Here is a 17,373-nt window from a genome sequence, read left to right as displayed (position 1 = left end):
ACCACCTCAGCCTTACGGGGACCCCTGCCTGCACCCCTGGCACGTGTCACAGCCCAAGGAGAGCCATGGCGCTCCAGCTCTCTGTGGCTTCCTTGGTGCCATCGAGTGCTTTAGGGACAGGATGAGAATCTAGTGGGCAGACTGAGTTTAACAAAAATGGTACCAAGATTAGTACTTTGTTTGTTTTTACTTTTCACTTTGGTCTCTGGCAGCTTTTTCAAGCAGACCATCAGGTCTCCAGCGCCCTGAGTTGCTAGATAAGCCAGGGGAGAGGGAGGTGCCCCCCTTACAGGAGCAGAGTCTGTCTCTCCAGGATTCACAAGGATTTACAACCACAGCCCGGCGTGTGTGGCCTTCAGTGTGGATGTGACACGTAGAGACCGAGGGCTGTACAGAGCATGGCTCAGTGACCTAGGAGAGGCTGGCCACTGTCCATGAGCGGAAAATCGCCTCGGTGGGATGGGAGCCCTTGCAGCTTCCCTGGCCAGTAGATGCAGGGTCGCCGCTCCTGGGGCTCGAGTCCTTGCTCCCGTTTCAAGTCATAAAGTGAGATTTGAATATGAAATCTGATTTTTAAATGTTGAAAACAAATTCAGACGATCTGGACCAGTGAGCACGTGTCAGACAGACGTTGTCTGGTCACCGGGGGAAAGCCCACGTGCAGGGAAGGCCCAGCCGAGCAGGACGTGATCAGACAAGCAGAGGGAGGCAGGACCGTCAGCACGCTGTGTGCAGAGGCAGACCATGTCCTTGGCTCTTGTGGTTGGTGACCATTACAGCCCCCTTGCCCTGGTCCCCCCACAGAGGCTCTGATTGAGGAGGCCGGAAGCCATGGGCCCCGAGCCAGGGAAGCCGTGAAGGCCCAGCCGTGGGCCTCTTATTCTGGGCTGGGGGTCCTGGTGTGTCCGGCTGTGTCCTCCATGTCCTGGTGCCAGGCCCTTGCTGACCAGGAGAACCTTGGAGAAGCTCTTTCATTCCATGTGCATCTGAGAAACCAGAGTGGGGGACGCTGTCACTGGGCTCAAGTCCAAAAAGACGGGGCACTGAGCACCTTATGGATGTGGTGGCCCTCTGTCCGGCCACACTGCACTGTGCCAGGCTTCGTGGGTGACAGACACAGGAGCCACAAAGACCAGGGGCTGTGAGCAGCCTCTCAGGCGGGTCCTGAACTCCGGCTCGGGCAGACCGGACCGGACAGGGCAATAGCGTTCCCCTGTGGCAGCTCTGGCCGGGCTGGATGGTGTCAGCTGCCAACAAGGCCAGAGAAGTGGACTTGGGCTCCGGGCTCTGTGTGTGACTATCTCCTAGACGGTAGGCCTGGGCCCAGCTGCCCAGCGGGGGACAGTGTGTGGGGAGCCAGTGTCCTGGGCAGCCCTGGGAGGATGGGCCCCAGCTGATGGCCTTGCACTTTGGTCCAATGGGAAAGGGACAGCAGGGTGACAGACAGAGCCTCGGCCACAGGCACAGTGACCTCATTAGACAAAAAGCTGTCTGATCGTTCAGATGCTGGCAGGAGTTCCCGAGAGGAGCAAGGCAGGGCAGGGCCGTGCTGCCGTGCTGCCCGCAGCGGCCTCTTCCTCTGTCCTGCCGTGGCCACCACTGCCCCAGGAGCGGCCTTCTTCCACCCGGCGGGCTCGCGCTGGCCACCCTCCGGGGGAGATGCCGTCACATGCAGCCGCAGAGTCGCTCCTGGTCCCTCCTCCCTCCCCCTCCTTGTCATCTGACCCAACACCACCCCTCTGAGTCGGCCTCCGTCCTGCCTGCCTCGGTCATGGGACCAACCGCAGCCTCCCAGGAGCCAGAGTGACCTTGAAAGCGTCGCTGTGCCCAAGTCACCACTCTGCATCCGTCCGTTCCCAGCCGAGGGCGACCTTCACGGTCCTGCCTGGTTGTCTGGCATCTTCCAGCTCTGCCCACCCTCCCTCCCAGCGGGGACTGTCCCAGTGGTGTGGCCTTCGTGCACAAGCCCCCGTGCTTCTCCTGTGCCATGACTCTCACTGCCCTCCCACTGGGGTCGGTGTTCCCTTCCCTTGGATCTGGGCTGCCCTGTGACGTCGTGTTGAAATCCCGGGAGCGCGTGGCGGGCCCGGCCGTCCGTGCTGTGCTGTGACCGTGTCACACGAGCACCTTCCCCTGGCCTTCTCCCTGCTGGTGGCTGTGTGGCTGTCCCACATCCTGGTTGCTTCCTTGCAAGGTCATTCAGCATATCCCCCCCCCCCCCATTTCCTGGAACCTGGCCTGTTCACCTGAGTGGTGTTTTCCGGACGAGCGGACATTGGAGCTGTGTGTGGCAGGGCTGCGTGCGGGCCCCGGAGATGGGCGCCCGGGCTGTGGGCACGTCGGCTGTCCGTCAGATCCTGGCTGTCCCGGGCTTACCACCCTCCGTGCACCCGGGGTTTTTAGTGTCCGCTGACCACCGCCGCCTAGGTCCGCTCTTCCAGCAGCGGCTGAAGAACAGTGACCTGACAGTTGTGTAAGCCTTTCTCGCGCGTCCATTGGGATTGTTCCGTATGGAGTGACTTCCTCCTCGCTGGGCTATGCGGTTACCTAAAATACAGTTCCTACCAGAAAGGCGGGATAAACATTTATTTCTTTGTATTTCTTTTTCCATCGTCCAATGAGTTTTGTTTGTCTCTCTGCTATTCTTTCTTTCTTTTTAAAGCATTGTTACTGACTTATGGGTTTCATATCTATAATACATTTGTTCCCTTGCAACTATGACACTCTTTACTCACATCGCTCTGTATGTTGCTGGCTTCTGTGTGGACGTAGCCACACCAGTCTTGACGGTTTCCTCGACTCTGGTGTAACACGTTCCCACCTCACCTCTCGGGCTCGCTTTCCCAGACTTCCTGGGATCCACCGACGTGTTCGGAGGCCCCAGTCGAGGCACTAAGCGTGCTGATTGCAGTGGAGTGTCCGCTCTTTTTCATAGTTCAGCGGAGAGAGTTAAGGGGGAAAGAAGGGGAAATTGTGAGTTCACAGAAGTCGTTCTAAACCAAATGCAGCATTACAGGGTTTTAACTTAAAATTTAAAAGTTTTGGACTTGTCTCTCTTTTGTCTTGTTAGCATTATTACTTACATGTTTTACCCTAAAGGTACATATAATGGGTTTGGAACATTATTGGTGCCAACGAATAACTACTCAAGGTTAGGACATTTCCCTGCGTGTCTGTGTCCCTGAGAATACCCAGCCACGTTCCCGTGTTCTCAGGGTAGTTGCCACAATCCTGTGCAGTTATATCACCAACTTTGTGTATACTTAGTTTTTTTTAAGTTTCAGGGATTTAAAAAAATTCTTATTTGGATTATGTAGACATTTCCCTGACCCTAAAGTAGGGCTCTGTCGCCGTCTGTTCAGAAAGTCCCGGATCCTCCTGGTTCAAACCCGCTCCCTCCCTCCCCGCGTAAGTAGCTTGTGATTCTTTATGACTTCCCATTATGTCTTGAAAATATGAATATATATGTGTGTGTGTATCAGTGAATTCCTTTTTGTTCCTATTTCCTTTGATTCTTGGGAAGATTTATGTTTTTTGGCTTTATACTAGTACCTCTCTGTGTCATGTGCAGAAACCCCTCTTTTCTCTTCTGTTGTGTCTGCTGACGGGCTCTCGGGGGGTATCACAGGAGCATCCCAGGGGGCTGGAAGCCGCTCTGTCCCCCCACCCCCATCGTCTGCTTCGCCCGCCACCTGGTTACTCCTGCCTGGGCTTTACCTCCTCCTCATCCACTTTCCTGGTGGTTCCTTCTTTATCTCGGTGCGTCGTACACTGGTGTCCCCGGGAAGCGCGTCAGTCAGTCATGATTCTAGAGCGAATATATCCGACGCTTGTCCCCGTAGCTTGTGACAGTTTCTCCACCACCTTCGCGGTTGGCCGAGGCCGACGCTCGGTCAGGGTCTCCGTGGTGGGCCGGCCACACGCACCCTGTGTTCCTGTCTTCTCATCCGTAGCCTTGCAGCACACGTGGAATTGAGCTACGTGGCGTCTCACTTTGGTGTCCTAGAAGGTTCCGTTGCTCCTGCGTGGCTGCTGAGACGTCTGGCCTCTCTCCGCTGTTCTTTTCATTATGAGCGCATGGGGCCTTTCGCTCTGGACGCCCCGAAGACTTCATCTCTGACGTCTCCTCGTTTTCCTGAAGTCTGTCTGCTCACTGCTCAGGCTCGACTTCTCGGGACCGCAGGGCGCCCGGTCACCGTGCGGAGTCAGGCCCTGCTGTGTTTCGGGAGGTGTCTCCAGAGTGTGCGTGTGTGCGTGAGGGAGCGGCGGGTCGCAGCTGGACGCACGGGAGCCTTGGTGCTCTCTCGCCCGCACGCTGTCTGTCGGGTCCTCCCCAATCTTCTTTCTGTGCGTCTGTCTCGCCGTCTTCTTGCCGTGTTTCTGTCCTCTACGCTCCTTCCTGGCCTTCGGTGCCGTCTCTGGCTCCTGTGCTGCTTCCGCTTCTCGCTTTGGAAGAACATTCTCGTTCATTCCTGAGCGTCAGCGGCCACCTTTTTATCTCTTCCTGTTTTCTTGCCGTGTCACTTTGAGATGTTCTAATTCTATTCTAAACTATGTTCTTCTAAAATGTTGATTATTTTCTCAAATTTTAGTTCAGTGTCACATATTAATTAGGCTATAATTTGCTTCGGGTTCATAGTTTTCTGGCACATTTTTATTCTCCCTTACAATGTTATTTATTTTATTTTCACTTCTTTTTGGTAACATTTTTATGGGATTTGGTCATGATTCCTTGCCTCTTGTTTTTAAATAGGGGTTTTTCTGGACCCTTAGGGCAGAGGCTCCTGAAAAGGAATTGGGAAGGGGCCAGAATCTCTTCCCTAGCCTGAGGGGCCAAAGGCTTTCTCCTTTACTGTTGCCATGAGGTAGTGTTTACGTGGCCCCTGCGCAGGCCTTCCTGTTGGGGAGCGTCACTGCCGCTCCAGGAGGACTTCCGTCTGTCGTCGGAGAGGGACGGTGCTCCCCACTCCCCCCCCCCACGGCCGGGCCGGGCCCTCCCTGTGGTCCCTGCAGGGCTCAGCAGTACGCCCGGAGGCCGCCCTCCTCCCCGCCCCGCTCCCTTCTCTGAAGCCTCCTGTGTTCCAGTAGCTTCGCGTGGTTTGTTTTCTCTCCGATGCTTCTCTCTCCAGTCGCTCCCGAACTGAACACTGTGGGACGTTCTCAAGCTTCCTGCGGACCCGGAGCCCTTCAGCATGGTGTGAGCCCTACGAGCTCCCGAAGGGCTCCTTGGCCTCCTGCTTCCTCCCTCCTTTCTGCCTCCGTTTCTCTTTCTTTTTTTTTTTTTTCTCACTTTCCCAGAACAGGGGGACTTGGGTTCAGCACAAACTTCCCGGGGCTTCTCCGTCTGCCGTCAGAATATTCACCAGTTTCCCACTTGGTGTGAGGCCCTGTTTCTTGGTGGGGATGTCAGGACTTGGGGGGGTTCTGAGTTTGGTGGCGCAAAGGGCTGTTCCCCACTTGCCGTTTCCCCCAAGCGCGTGCATCACTGGGACCGGCCACCGCGTGTCGCCCCCACCTGCCCCTGTTCTTCGGGTTTGAGGGATCCCTTGAGCTCTGCACTGAAGAGGTCGCAGGGGCTTTTCTTCGTTAATCGTGTCACTGTATCTGGGGACTTTTAAGGAATTTTGAAAATTAAAAGGAAAGAAAAAGCTATCCTTCTCCCTGACCAGCACAGTGAATTTTCTAATATATTTAAGTCCCAGGAGATTTCTAATTACGGAAGAAGTAACAAGTCACCACTGTTGTCCTATATGGTTGGTATTTGTTTCCTTTTACAAGTAGTTTTACATTTTATTGTCCTGTGTTTCCTCCTGCAAACCCAGGGTTCTTTCTGCGGCCACTTTCTTCTGCCCGAACATCACCCACCGTAACCTCACGGAGTGGGTGCGCTGGGGAAGAGGGTCCCCAGGTTCTGACTGTCGGAAATACCTTCATCCACCTTCGTCCGCCAGGCGCGGCCACACGCAGGAGCCAGCGACTCCCAGCGCCCGCAGCTCGACTTCTGTCCCTGGCGCCCGCGGTCTGCTGAGGACGCAGCCTTCCGCCTCGCCCCCGCCCCTTTGAAAACAGTCTCGTTTACTTCTGTCTGCTTCTAAGATCTCGTCTTTGTCTTGGTTTTCTGGAGATTCTGTTATGATGCCTCTAGCGTGGGCTCCTCCGCCAGCCTTACTGCGGTGGGTCGGGGGCCTGAGTCCGCGGATTCCAGGTCTTTCTCCAGCTCCGTCCCCGCACAGGAGCCTCTGCGCCAGCCCCTCCCTTCTCCTCGGAGCCCGAGCGGATGTAGGTCAGCGGCCCGCACGCGTGTGTGTGTCTCATCTCGCCTTCCCATCTGGTTCGCTGTGTGGGACGTGGCGGCCCATCTCCTGCGGCCCAGCCCTCGGCGCATATAATCTCTCCAGTCCTGCACAGCCCTGTTAATGTGAAACTGGCTTTTGTAGCTTTGTGCTTATCAGAATTTCTCTGTGCCTTCTTTCGGCTCTGCTGTAGCGTTATTTTTAACTTTTATTCCAAAAGAGCCACAGATTCATAGGAGGTAGTGAGAAGAGTACAGAGTCTCCTGTAACATTTACGCAGCTGCTTCCAGTGGTAACATCTTATGTGACTTTAGTACAGCACGAAAACCCAGAAAGTACTATGGTGCAGTGCTGCCAATCAGACTTCAAACTTTACCGATTTTTACCTGTAATTGTGTGCGTGTGCGTGTGTGTGTGTGTGTGTGTGTGTGGTAGGACGAGGAGTGATAGCAGCGGCGGCGGCAGTGAGTTCTAACAGTGCCACTGCTGGTAGCAGGGTAGTGAGAGTAGCCGCCGGGACAGGAGCCGTGGCCGGAGCGGGACCAGTGGAACCGGTCGTATGGTAGCAAGAGTGGAAGTCCTGGTGGCGGTGGTGGTGCTAGCGGCGACAGAGGCAGTGGTGGTAGGAGCAGCCGTAGCAGTGGTGGCGGCGGTGCTGGTGGCGGCGGCGACAGCAGCAGTGGTAATGGCAGCAGCAAGAGCAGAGGCCGGAGCCCCGCGGCCGCGGCGCTGTGGTGGTGGCAGTGACAGCCGCACAGGGAAGCGCGGCAGCGGCCGTGACAGTGGTCAGAGCAGTCGGAGTCGGGGTCTACGCGGTTCGCTGCCCCACAGGGATGTGCACAACCACCACCACCGTCTAAGTTTTGGGACCGCCGCCCTCGTCACTGCAGGGAACTGCCTTGCGAGGCCTGGAGTCCTCTGGCCACGCACTCCCGCCTCCCCTCACGACCCTGAGATCCAGACCTGAGCTGAGATCAAGAGTCAGATGCTTAACAGACTGAGCACCAAGGCATCCCTACATTGCTACGATTTTTATAGGAATTGCACTGAACCTTTAGATCAGTTTGAAGAGAATTGATATTTTTACTATGTTGAGTTTTCCAATCCATGGATAGGTCTTTCCATTTATTTAGTTTTTAAAATTTATTTTATCAACATTTCACAGTTTTCAGCATACAATCTTGCATATGTTAAGTATATAAGTATTCCGTTTTATTTTGAGTGATTTTAAATGCTATTATGTTTTAAATTTTGGTTTATGTGTGTTCCCTGTTAGCATCTAGAAATGCAGTTAATTTTTGTGTATTATTCTAACATTCTGCTTTCTGAACTCACTTATCAGGGTTAGGAGTTTTGTTTTGTAGATTTTTTGGGATTTTCTAGGTAGAAAGTCATCATCTTCACATAGAGATAGTTTTATTTCTTCATTTTTAGTCTGTATGTCTCTGGTTTATTTTTCTTGCCTATGACAGTGGCTGGAACTTCTGGTGTCCTAAGAATGGTGACGTGGATGGACTTGCCTTGTTCCCAGCTGTGGGATAAAGCCTTCAGCCTGGCACAGTTAGGTGTGATGTTGTCACCGTTAGCTATGACATTAGCTGTACGCTTCATAAACGCTGTTTATCACGTTGGGGTAGCTTTCCTGTGTCCTGAATTCGCTGGTATTTTTTTTTTTATCATGAGTAAGTGTTGAATTTTATTAAATGCTTTTTATGCATTATTTTATATGATTGCATGGTTTTTATGCTTTGGTTTATAGATACGGTAGATTATATAGATGGATTTTTCGGTATGGAGCCCGCTTTATGTACCCGGATACATCCTGCTTGGTCCTGGTGTGTACATCTTCTATACATTGCGGGATTCGTTTGCCAGCTAAAAAACTGTTTTGGGTTATTTGTGCCTGTGTTCCTAAGGCAAATTGCTCTAGTGTTGGCCTTACAACATGAGTTGAGGGATTCTCCGTCTCGTTCCTCTGAAAGATGGTCTAGGGCTGCTGTTCATCTTTGGGTATTGAAATTCTCTGGTGAAACCATCTGGGCCTGGAGATCTCTTTTTTAGAGCTTTTTATTACAAATTCAGTTTCTGTAATGGCTATGGGGGTATTGAGGCTGATGATTTCATTGATCTTTGGCTGCTGATGGTTCTTCATAGCTTCCTTTTCTCTGTGAGTTTTCAGAGACATGCTTTTAGCTTATTCCTAAACACTTGGCGAAGCCTTCTTTCGACGGCTGCTTTAAGAGGCTTGTCCGAGGGCTCACATCTCAGCATTCGGCATTTGTTGATTTTCTTCCCTTGTTCGTGTTGAGATTTTCCTAGTTTTTGGCCCGATAAGTGGTTTTCGTCTGTATCCTGGCAAGGTTGGTCACGGTGGTGTGGTATTCTGTGCCTGCTGTCCATCTCCTACCTCAGTGGGCGTCCGCCGGTCCCAGGCCGGGGCACCTTGTGCACAGCCAGCTGGGGTCGGGGTCCAGGTCCCTCCCTCCGTCTCCCTGATACCTGGGCTGGGGGGTGCCTTGGTGCTGCCAGGTAGGGGTGGGAGCCTAGGCTGCGATGGGGGCCGGTAGGGGTGTGTGTGCATCTCCGGTGGCGCGGGCTGCGGGAGCGCAGGCGCTGTGAGAAGCCGTCTGGCTGCCTCGGTGTCCTGCTCCCAGCCCTTGGCCTAGAGAGAGAGCAGACTTTTGCTGACACTTGCTTTCCTGTGTCCCGCAGCACTTGTAGTGTGACCAGCCCCAGGGACCACTCGGGAGTGTATAGGACGGAAACGAGGTGAAGCGGAGCCAAGTGGGGTCTCCCTGCTGTGCGGTTCTTCGAATCCCGGGCGCCTCGCCAGTCGGCCTTCTCGCGGCTTCCCTGTCTCCCCTTGTTTGTTTCGGGTTTGACGCCCAGCGCGCTGTCCAGTGGGGGGACTGTCTGCTTGTCGTGTCCACAACCAGAGGCTCCGGTCCTCCTTGTAGTCCTGACCACGCCGGTACCTTCTTGGTTATCTTCCTCTGTGAGTGTCATCAGAGGCTTGTGTATTTCTAGACCTTTCTGAGGAACTAAATTGTATATGGGTACGTTTTCTCAGTTGGCTCATGGCTTTTCTTTTGATCTGCTCTTTATCATTACCTTCTCTCTACTTCCTGTAGGCACTTTCGGTTATTTTCTCAATCCTTAAGTTGCATCTTTTACTCACTAATTTTTGGCCTTCCTTTATTCCTAATACAGGCTCCTAAGACTAAATTCTTCTGTAAATTGTGCTGTAGCCGCTTGCCACAAAGTTTGGCGGGTTGCAAGTTTAGTGGTCTGGTTATTTTCTAATTGCATTGTCATTCCGTCCATTTCTTACTTAGAAGCTTCTGATTATTATTATTGTTGTTGTTGTTGAGGGAGAACGTGTGTGTGAGCACCCTGGCAGGGTGGAGAGGGGCAGAGGGAGGGGGAGAATCTTAAGCAGGTCCACACCGAGCACATAGCCCCCTGCGGGGCTCACTACCTGAGATCATGACCTGAGCCTAAATCCAGAGTTGGACATTTAACCAACTGTGCCACCCAGACGCCCCCAGAAGCTTTTTTAAAATGTTTTGTTCGGGGGGATTAGAAAGTTACCCTTTGCTAATGATTTCTAGTTTAATTGCCCGGTGGGCGGGGAGCGCAGTCTGTTGGTTTCATGTGTCCAGCATCGGTTGGCACTTGCTCTGTGAGTTAGAGCCATGCCGGTCGTGTGTCCCGCGTCTTTACTGCGCTCGCGCTGTGCTGCATGGGCTGTTCCTGCGCGTGTGTGGGCGTCTCCCACTAGAGGGACAGTTTGCTGGTCTGGCCTGGGTTCCCTCGTCAGACTGAGTCCCCAGGGATGGGCCCTCCTAGGCTCCGGGTTCTTCTTCCCCGCCCTTGGACAGTCCCGTTAGCTCTGGGCTGGCTTACGGGTTAGCCTCCTCGGTTCCCGCCCGGCTTTTCCGCTGTACCTCGTCACCTTCCGTCTGCTGCCGCGCCAGAGCCAGACGGCTTGTGTGAACATATCAGGATTTGTCCCCGGTGTCTGCTGTGCCTCTTTGTCTCAGAGCCCGCCCAGCCCTGCCGTCCACAGACCCGCCTGCCCCGCTCTGGCAGAGCCTGAGCAGCCTCCCGAGGCGGCGCCCGCTCTGTCCTCCACACCCGCCTCTGGGCCCTCAGCCTCCTGCTTCCTCATCAGCCTCTCCGCACCCGGGCTTCTGGCCAGAGGAGAGCGTGGAGGAAGCCCGGCGAAGGCAGGGGGGGGGGCGCTGTGCCTCCCCGTGTCTGACGTTTCAAACCATCTGGTGAAGCCCCAGCCCTTTGCTGAGCTCGGCGAGCGGCACGAGCTGCGTGTGCCCCATGCACACGTGTGTGAGTGTGAGTGTGTGGGGGTGTAGTTCGCAGCTGAATGGGCTTTTGTCTGGCCTGTGCCAGAAGGGGCAGTGACGTCCCCGGGGACTCATCCGGTGAAGCTGATTCGTTGTGGCGGGCGGCTCAGCAAGACGTTGGAACCTTTGCTCCTGTTGTTGCTAAGTGGGTCGCACGGCGAGGGGGCCGCGGAGGTAAGGAAAGGAGTCGCGCCCTCACCTCATCTCCATCCCCTCCTGACACCGGCTGTGCTCGCAGACGGAACAGTCTCCGTCCCCTCCTGACACCGGCTGTGCCCACAGAGGGAACAGTCTCCGTCCCCTCCTGACACCGGCTGTGCCCGCAGACGGAACAGTCTCCGTCCCCTCCTGACACCGGCTGTGCCCGCAGACGGAACAGTCTCCGTCCCCTCCTGACACCGGCTGTGCCCGCAGACGGAACAGTCTCCGTCCCCTCCTGACACCGGCTGTGCCCGCAGACGGAACAGTCTCCGTCCCCTCCTGACACCGGCTGTGCCCGCAGACGGAACAGTCTCCGTCCCCTCCTGACACCGGCTGTGCCCGCAGAGGGAACAGCAGCGGGTGGCCTCCCTGGGACTGCCCTCATGTCTCACGTCTAACCACGCGGTGCTCGGCGTCCCCGGCTCCGAAAGCTGCGGCTGCCGGACGAAGTGGGTCACTGCGTGGACGGCTGCTTTTGTCCCGCCGCTTGGAAGATTTCAATCTCACTGTGTTTCCTGCCGGTTTAGTGACACAGCAGGGCTGCCTGTGATTATTAAGTAAACTAGTTTCCTTTAGATGCTTCTAAGACGATCTGAACTGCAAATGGAATATCCTTTGGTTGAAGTTCATCAATCTCCAGTTTTATCACGTTGTCGGAGACCGAGACCGCGGCCTCCACTGTTCCCGTGTTACGTAGCTTACTGAGCTCATAACCCTGCCCGCTAGAACCCGGAGAGCCTCTCGGGGGAGGGGGGCAGTTCTTACTGTTCCATTCGTTTTCTCCCGTGTGACACTCCGTGTTAATTTTGGCATTTCGCTGTCTTCAGAACCGCCCGTCACTGAGTCTGTATCCTGAATGAGTCACCCTTTGCAGAGGCGAAACCTCCTGTTATCCGTGGAAGAAAAGAGCCAGAGGACTTCTGGGGCCGAACGCCTTACAGAAAACTCTAATTACTACCCCGTTTTTCCTCACCTGCCTCCGGCCCCTCCCTGTGCAGCCATTCTGGAAGACTTGCAAGAATCGGCTGCTGTGCGGGGGGCCTCTCCCCTCAGAGGCTTGGGTTCAGCTTTCCTGGCTTTGCCAAATTAGTAACCGCGTTTTCATCCACTTTCCAGACTCCGGTACTGTGCTGACCGCCGTGTTGGTTGGTCTGTCTTCTCCTGACCGTCGAGTCCTTGTGAGTTTGTGCCTTTCTGTTGCGTGTGCTGTAGGCGCCCCTTCTGTAAGGGGGCGGTGACCACACGTGCGTTCCGCGTGTTTCGTGCGAGGGGTCTTTCATTACTTTGTTCTTTTAACTTCTGAGTATTGATTACCTTTGCTTGTTTGTTTAATCTTATTTATTTCTTTATTTGAGAGAAAGCGAGAGACTGCACGAGCTGGGGGAGGGGCAGAAAGAGAGGGAAAGGGGAAGCGAACTCCCCGCCGAGCAAGCAGCCCGACCGGGGCTCCATCTCCGGACCCCAGGACCATGACCTGAGCTGAAGGCAGGTGCTTTACCGACTGAGCCACCCAGGTGCCCCTGCCTTTGTTTTTTTTAAATTGCGTGAATTCATCTACCACAAACTGCACACTCTCAGAGCATACGTTTTAGCAGTTTCTAGCGGAGTCACAAAGGTGTGCAGCCGTCACCACTAACTTCAGACTAGAGCGTTTCATCGTCCGAAAGGAAGCCCCAGGCCCAGTGCTAGTCCCATCGCCTGCCCCGGTCCCCTTTCCCCAGCCCCGGGAGCAGCCGTCGACTTCCTGTCTGTGATTCGCCTCGCCAGGCGTCTCTTCTACGTGGGGTCGTGCTGCGTGTGGCTTCCTGCGTGTGGCCACTCTCGCTCGGCATCCGTGTTTGCCGGCTCCGTCCGTGTGGCATTTGAAGGCCGCTGCCTTCTCGCGCGGCTGAGTGACACTCCGTTGCGTGCACAGACCACGTCGTGTCTGTCCCTTGATAAGGGAGAGCATGTGGGCTGTTTCCACTCTGCGGCTGCTGTGGCGACAGCTGCCGTGAGCGTTCATGCGTGAATCTTCGTGTGAACGTACGTTTCAGCTTCACGTGTGGACCCGTAGGCGTGCAGTCACGAGGTCGTTGGTAACTCCACGTTCAGCTTCGTGACACACTGCGAGACTGTTCAGAGGCCACGCCATTTCGGAGTTCCGCCAGCGTGGACGAAGGCTCCGGTTCCTCCAGGTCGTGGCTGACACTTGGATTTTCTGTTTTTCCTCTTCCTCCTCCTCCTGCTCACTCCCCTCCTCCTCACTGTCGTCCTGTTGCTGCTGTTACTGTTATCATCGCTGTCGACTGGGTGCACAGTGCCAGCTCATTGTGGTTTCCGTGTGCATTTTTCTAACGACTAATGGTGTTGAGCATCTTTTTCATGTGCTTGGGCCGTTTGTCCATCTTCCTTAGAGAAACACATATTCAGATCCTTGGCACATTTAAAAAAAAATCACTGTTGAGTTGCAGGAGTTCTCTCTGTGGCCATCTCAGATACATGATTTGCAAGTGTTTTCTCCTATTCTGCAGGTTGAATTCTCTCTCCTGGCAGTGTCCTTCGAAGTACAGAAGGTCTTAACTTTGATTAAGTCTACTTTGCGTGTGTTTTGCTGTTGTGGCCTATGCTTTTTTGGTGGTGTAGCCACAAGACCCTCATTGCCAAATCCAGCGTCAAAAAGATTTTTCCTCACGTTTTCTGTAAGCATTTGGAGTTTAGCTCGTAAGTCTAGTCTTCGGTCCATTTTGACTTACTGCTCATACGTATTGCAAGGCTCGTTGTTTGCGTCTGGATGTCCATTTCTCCCAGCACCGTATGTTGCAAAGACGATTGCTTCCCATTGAATCTTCATGGCGTCCCTCTGAAATACTTCCAGTGCTTTCTGATGAATTCCCACTGACCGACCCTAAGACCTAACTCAACAGAGCTGGCCTCTGTGGTCCTCTAGTCAGTAACACATTGAACCTCTTACTGTGTTCGTGTATGACTCACGCCGACGGAGGCTCTGGGTGTCCATACGAAAGACGGGTCTTACTTCACAGCACCTTTCATGGGATTTCCTCGAATTTGGTTTTCTCCAGCTAGTTTCACTTGGAACCGCAGCATGGTACCTGGATAAGACATTGCAGCTTGGAGCAAAGTCAGTCAGTGCTGTGGTTTATGGGCGAAAGTGGTTACCTGACTGACTCGGAGAAAAGCAAAGACATTGGACATAGGTTTCTCATGATTTTTGGTGCTATGACCCAATTCCAAGTGTTGGGTGCTGTCGTAAATAAGCCTTTGAAGGTGTCTGTCACGATAATTCACCGGAAGGTCATAAAGGTGCACTTCCGGAATGGAATTGTAACACAGCGTCAAGGATAGTGAATGAGGGTAGGTCCTTGCGACTGGGGGTTAGATTCCCAGTTTGGGCAACCAAAGTGAATTTGAAAAGTAAAGAGTCAGGACACTTAGACCCAGGGGAAACCGACAGTCGCTAGAAAAACAGCCGGCAGCGCGGAAGGCAGGTCTGGCCGGACCTGCGCCGGGACCAGGGCGGGGTGGGTTACACAGCGCGGCGCGCGTCCTGCGAGTGCACGACCGCGTCCGGGTTCGCGTGGAATCCGTGACGGCTCTTCTGAAATCAGTGCAGGGGAAGGAGAGGAAGAGAACGGGACCAGATATTGCCGTAGAAGGTCGACTGTTCATTCTCCTTCCCAAAAGTTGATACGGTTCCACCGAAGCTCTTCTCTCGGGTCCGCGCTTGTGAAGCGGAAGCTTCCTCGTGCTGGGAGCCGCCTCACTCGGGACCTGGAAGCCGGGATGCCCAGGGCGCCTTCCCACTGGCACGTCGTCTCCATCTCCCGCCCGCCCCTTACGTGAATGCTGAAGGCCTGGCTGCTCCTGTCGAATGCAGGAGCAGTTGTGTGGGAGCTCCGTCCCGAGGGACGAGGGCGTGGACGTGCTCACTCACGCACCCTGTGTTCTGTTTCAGGTAGGTGAGCTCCGGACGGAGTCGACTGTCTGTCACCGGTCCCAGCTGAGATGCTCTAGTCTCAGTGAGTCCGACCAGTTGCTGTCTATGGATCTGCTCTGATCCCTCGAGCCTGCTTATGGGGGAAGGTGAGTGACCGTGAAGACGCTCTGTCTGCTTGTCTGTTTACCAGGAACGCAGGTAGCAAAGTCAAAGTCAGCCTGAGGACGGGGAGCCGACGCGATGTGTATTTGACCCTCTTCTGTCTGTGACTTGGTGTCCCTGGGGAGCAGTGCCGGGAAGTTGAACAAAGAAAGGCGGCAGACCCCGCGTGTGACCACGTAGGGACAGCATGGTTACGCGCCCCGCGAGAGTGGAAAACCCGCAATGCATTTGGGTTAATATGGAATTTCACGACTGTCACTCTGAACTAACAGCTCCTGGCTGGCTCTGGGGTGGCGACAGAATGGTTTCCGTGGCCTTTCCCTTGAATGCTGGAGGAGGATGGGAACCCTTAGAACTGTTTTCCCCTAAGTATTCCGTGCTTTTACCCCTCCTGGCCCTCCCACCATTTTCTAAAGGATGCTGGGGCGGGGGGTGGACACTGAAGAGCTACGTCTGCTGTCCCCCTGTTGACTGGGTGCCCCGTGAATAAGCACCAGCCTCACGCAGGCCTGTGCTGAGCTCCTGCTGGCCCAGCCCCACCGACAGTCCTTACGCGTGCGCAGGGCTGCGGTGCCGGGAAGGAGCGCCACATACGGATGTGGGAGCCTGTGTGCACGTGGTTTCGGCTCACGTGTGACCGGCGTGTGTTTGTGCATGCGCACAGCAGCACGTGTGCCGGAGTGGGGGTGGTTTGCACAGAGTGTGTGTGTTCCGTGCCTCTGTGCACTCCAGGACCCCGAGGTCCAGACTCTCTGCCGGGCCTTACAGGTTCTGGGCCAGCAGAACCCACTTTCCCTGGCCTCACGTTGAGGCCTCGGGCACCTTCCATGGTGCACATGCCTTGGTCGACCCCAGCCCGGCTGTACCTTATTCTCCTGTGTCTTCACGTCACATAGGCTTTGCTCAGGCCTCGAGGACACGTTTGAGGGTGTTTTGCTTACGTGGAGACACGGCGCTGGCCGTTGAGGACGTTTAAGCCGTATATTTACTAATCCAGACTCGCCGCACAAGCACCACTTCGGAGGTAGCGTGGCCGCGCGTGGCCGGCAGAGAAACACTGAGCATCGCAGGACTGCCTTCCCACAGGTTCCCCTTATTCTCAGGAGCAGCTGCTCGTCTGCCCCCCCCCCGGGGGTCTCTGTCTGGGCTTGTTCCTTTGTCAACTGCAGCTCAGCGCTCTAACCCTACGGCGCCTGACCCAGTCCCCGAGCCTGCGGCCTGGTTGCTCTTTTCCTTGTTCTTCCCACTGAGGAGGATCAAGTCCGTGTCAGCCCCCGGGTGTGTCTGTGTGGGCGAATGTCAGTGACTGGTCACGGTGGCCTTGAACTCTGCTGGATCTGGATGGGAGCCGGACGGGAAGGGTCCTCTGTCGTGACTGACCTGTCCCAGGCTGTGGTCCGGAGTGCGCCCAGCTATGCAAACCAGAGCCCAGGCTGACCGGTTCTTCAAGAGGTACCTCTGGAGCTCAAGCCGGCTGCGGCTCACCGGACCTGGGAGCCGAGGGGACCCCACACAGGGCTTTCTGCCTCTTGTCTGCATGCTGGGGGCCCTGCATTCCTCCTCAGCCTGCCCTCTGCCTGACTCCACTCGCCAGGTGCCCACGCGCTCAGTGGTCTGGGCATCTGACCCAGTCTCAGGCACGGGACCTGGCTGCAGAGCAGTGGGTGGACATAAGAGCAGGAAGCCCACAGCCATCCAGGAAGTGACCGGCCACTGAGCCCAACATGTCCCAATGACCCTGCAGCCCGAGTGCCCCCAGCTGGCCAACCCCTGGGTGGTGTGGTGCTCCCAGTGGGGGTCCCCCACCCTATTTGCAGTGCTCCCTCTACCCTGAAACGGCCCAAGGTCACACCCTCAGTTCTCCCCTGCTGCCCCCAGCACCCAAGGTGCCCCCATCCTTTGGTTTCTCTGGACCTCCGGGCTGCACCCTCCTTCTCTTCGGGGGCCCCCACACCCTCGGCCCCTTCTGTTTGGCTGGTGACTCTGGTCCTTCCGTCCCTCCTTGGTTCCTCTTCCCTCCATCCAGGCTCTTTCTGCTTCCCCCCTGCACCCAACAGGCCGGCGTGCCCCGAGGCAGTACATCTGCTTGTGGAAACCCCCCGGACTCTGGCCGGGCTGTCACCACTTGCTTACCTTGCACCAGACCTGCCTGTCGAGGGCCGAGGCCTGTACTGGCCAGACACGGCCCTCAGTGGCACTTGGCACTGTTGGCCGCCTGGTGGGTGAGAGCCAGGTTTCCATGGCCTGAGCTTTAGGACTGGGAGCAAGACCTGTGTGTCTCGGCCGCTCCTTCCCTCGACTGCCCCGGAGTGAGGATGGGTCCTGCACAGAGATCCGCTGCGAGGTGGGGAGTAGCCGGCGGGGCCGGACACTGGCGGGGCTGGCTTCAGGCCGGCTTGCAGCAGCTCCTTGCTTG

The 17,373-nt window shown here is 55.4% G+C and overlaps 1 protein-coding gene across 14 annotated transcripts in view; it reads left to right on the top strand.

Moving 5' to 3' along the window:
* PCBP3 (poly(rC) binding protein 3) overlaps nucleotides 1-17,373 on the top strand; it is a 250,406-nt gene that overhangs the window by 172,341 nt on the left and 60,692 nt on the right. For all 14 annotated transcript variants that reach the window (XM_045084304.1, XM_045084303.1, XM_045084309.1 and 11 more), the window contains exon 3: nucleotides 14,814-14,941. In XM_045084304.1, coding sequence (XP_044940239.1) covers nucleotides 14,932-14,941 — 10 coding nt within the window. In that variant the 5' untranslated portion in view covers nucleotides 14,814-14,931. The remainder of the gene's footprint in view (nucleotides 1-14,813; nucleotides 14,942-17,373) is intronic.

The sequence above is a fragment of the Mustela putorius genome, unplaced genomic scaffold, assembly GCF_011764305.1.
Source record: "Mustela putorius furo isolate JIRA1106 unplaced genomic scaffold, ASM1176430v1.1 tig00000765_pilon_pilon_pilon, whole genome shotgun sequence".
NCBI lineage: Eukaryota > Metazoa > Chordata > Mammalia > Carnivora > Mustelidae > Mustela > Mustela putorius.
Note: the sequence above shows the minus strand (reverse complement) of the source record. Positions and strands in the feature narration are given on the sequence as shown.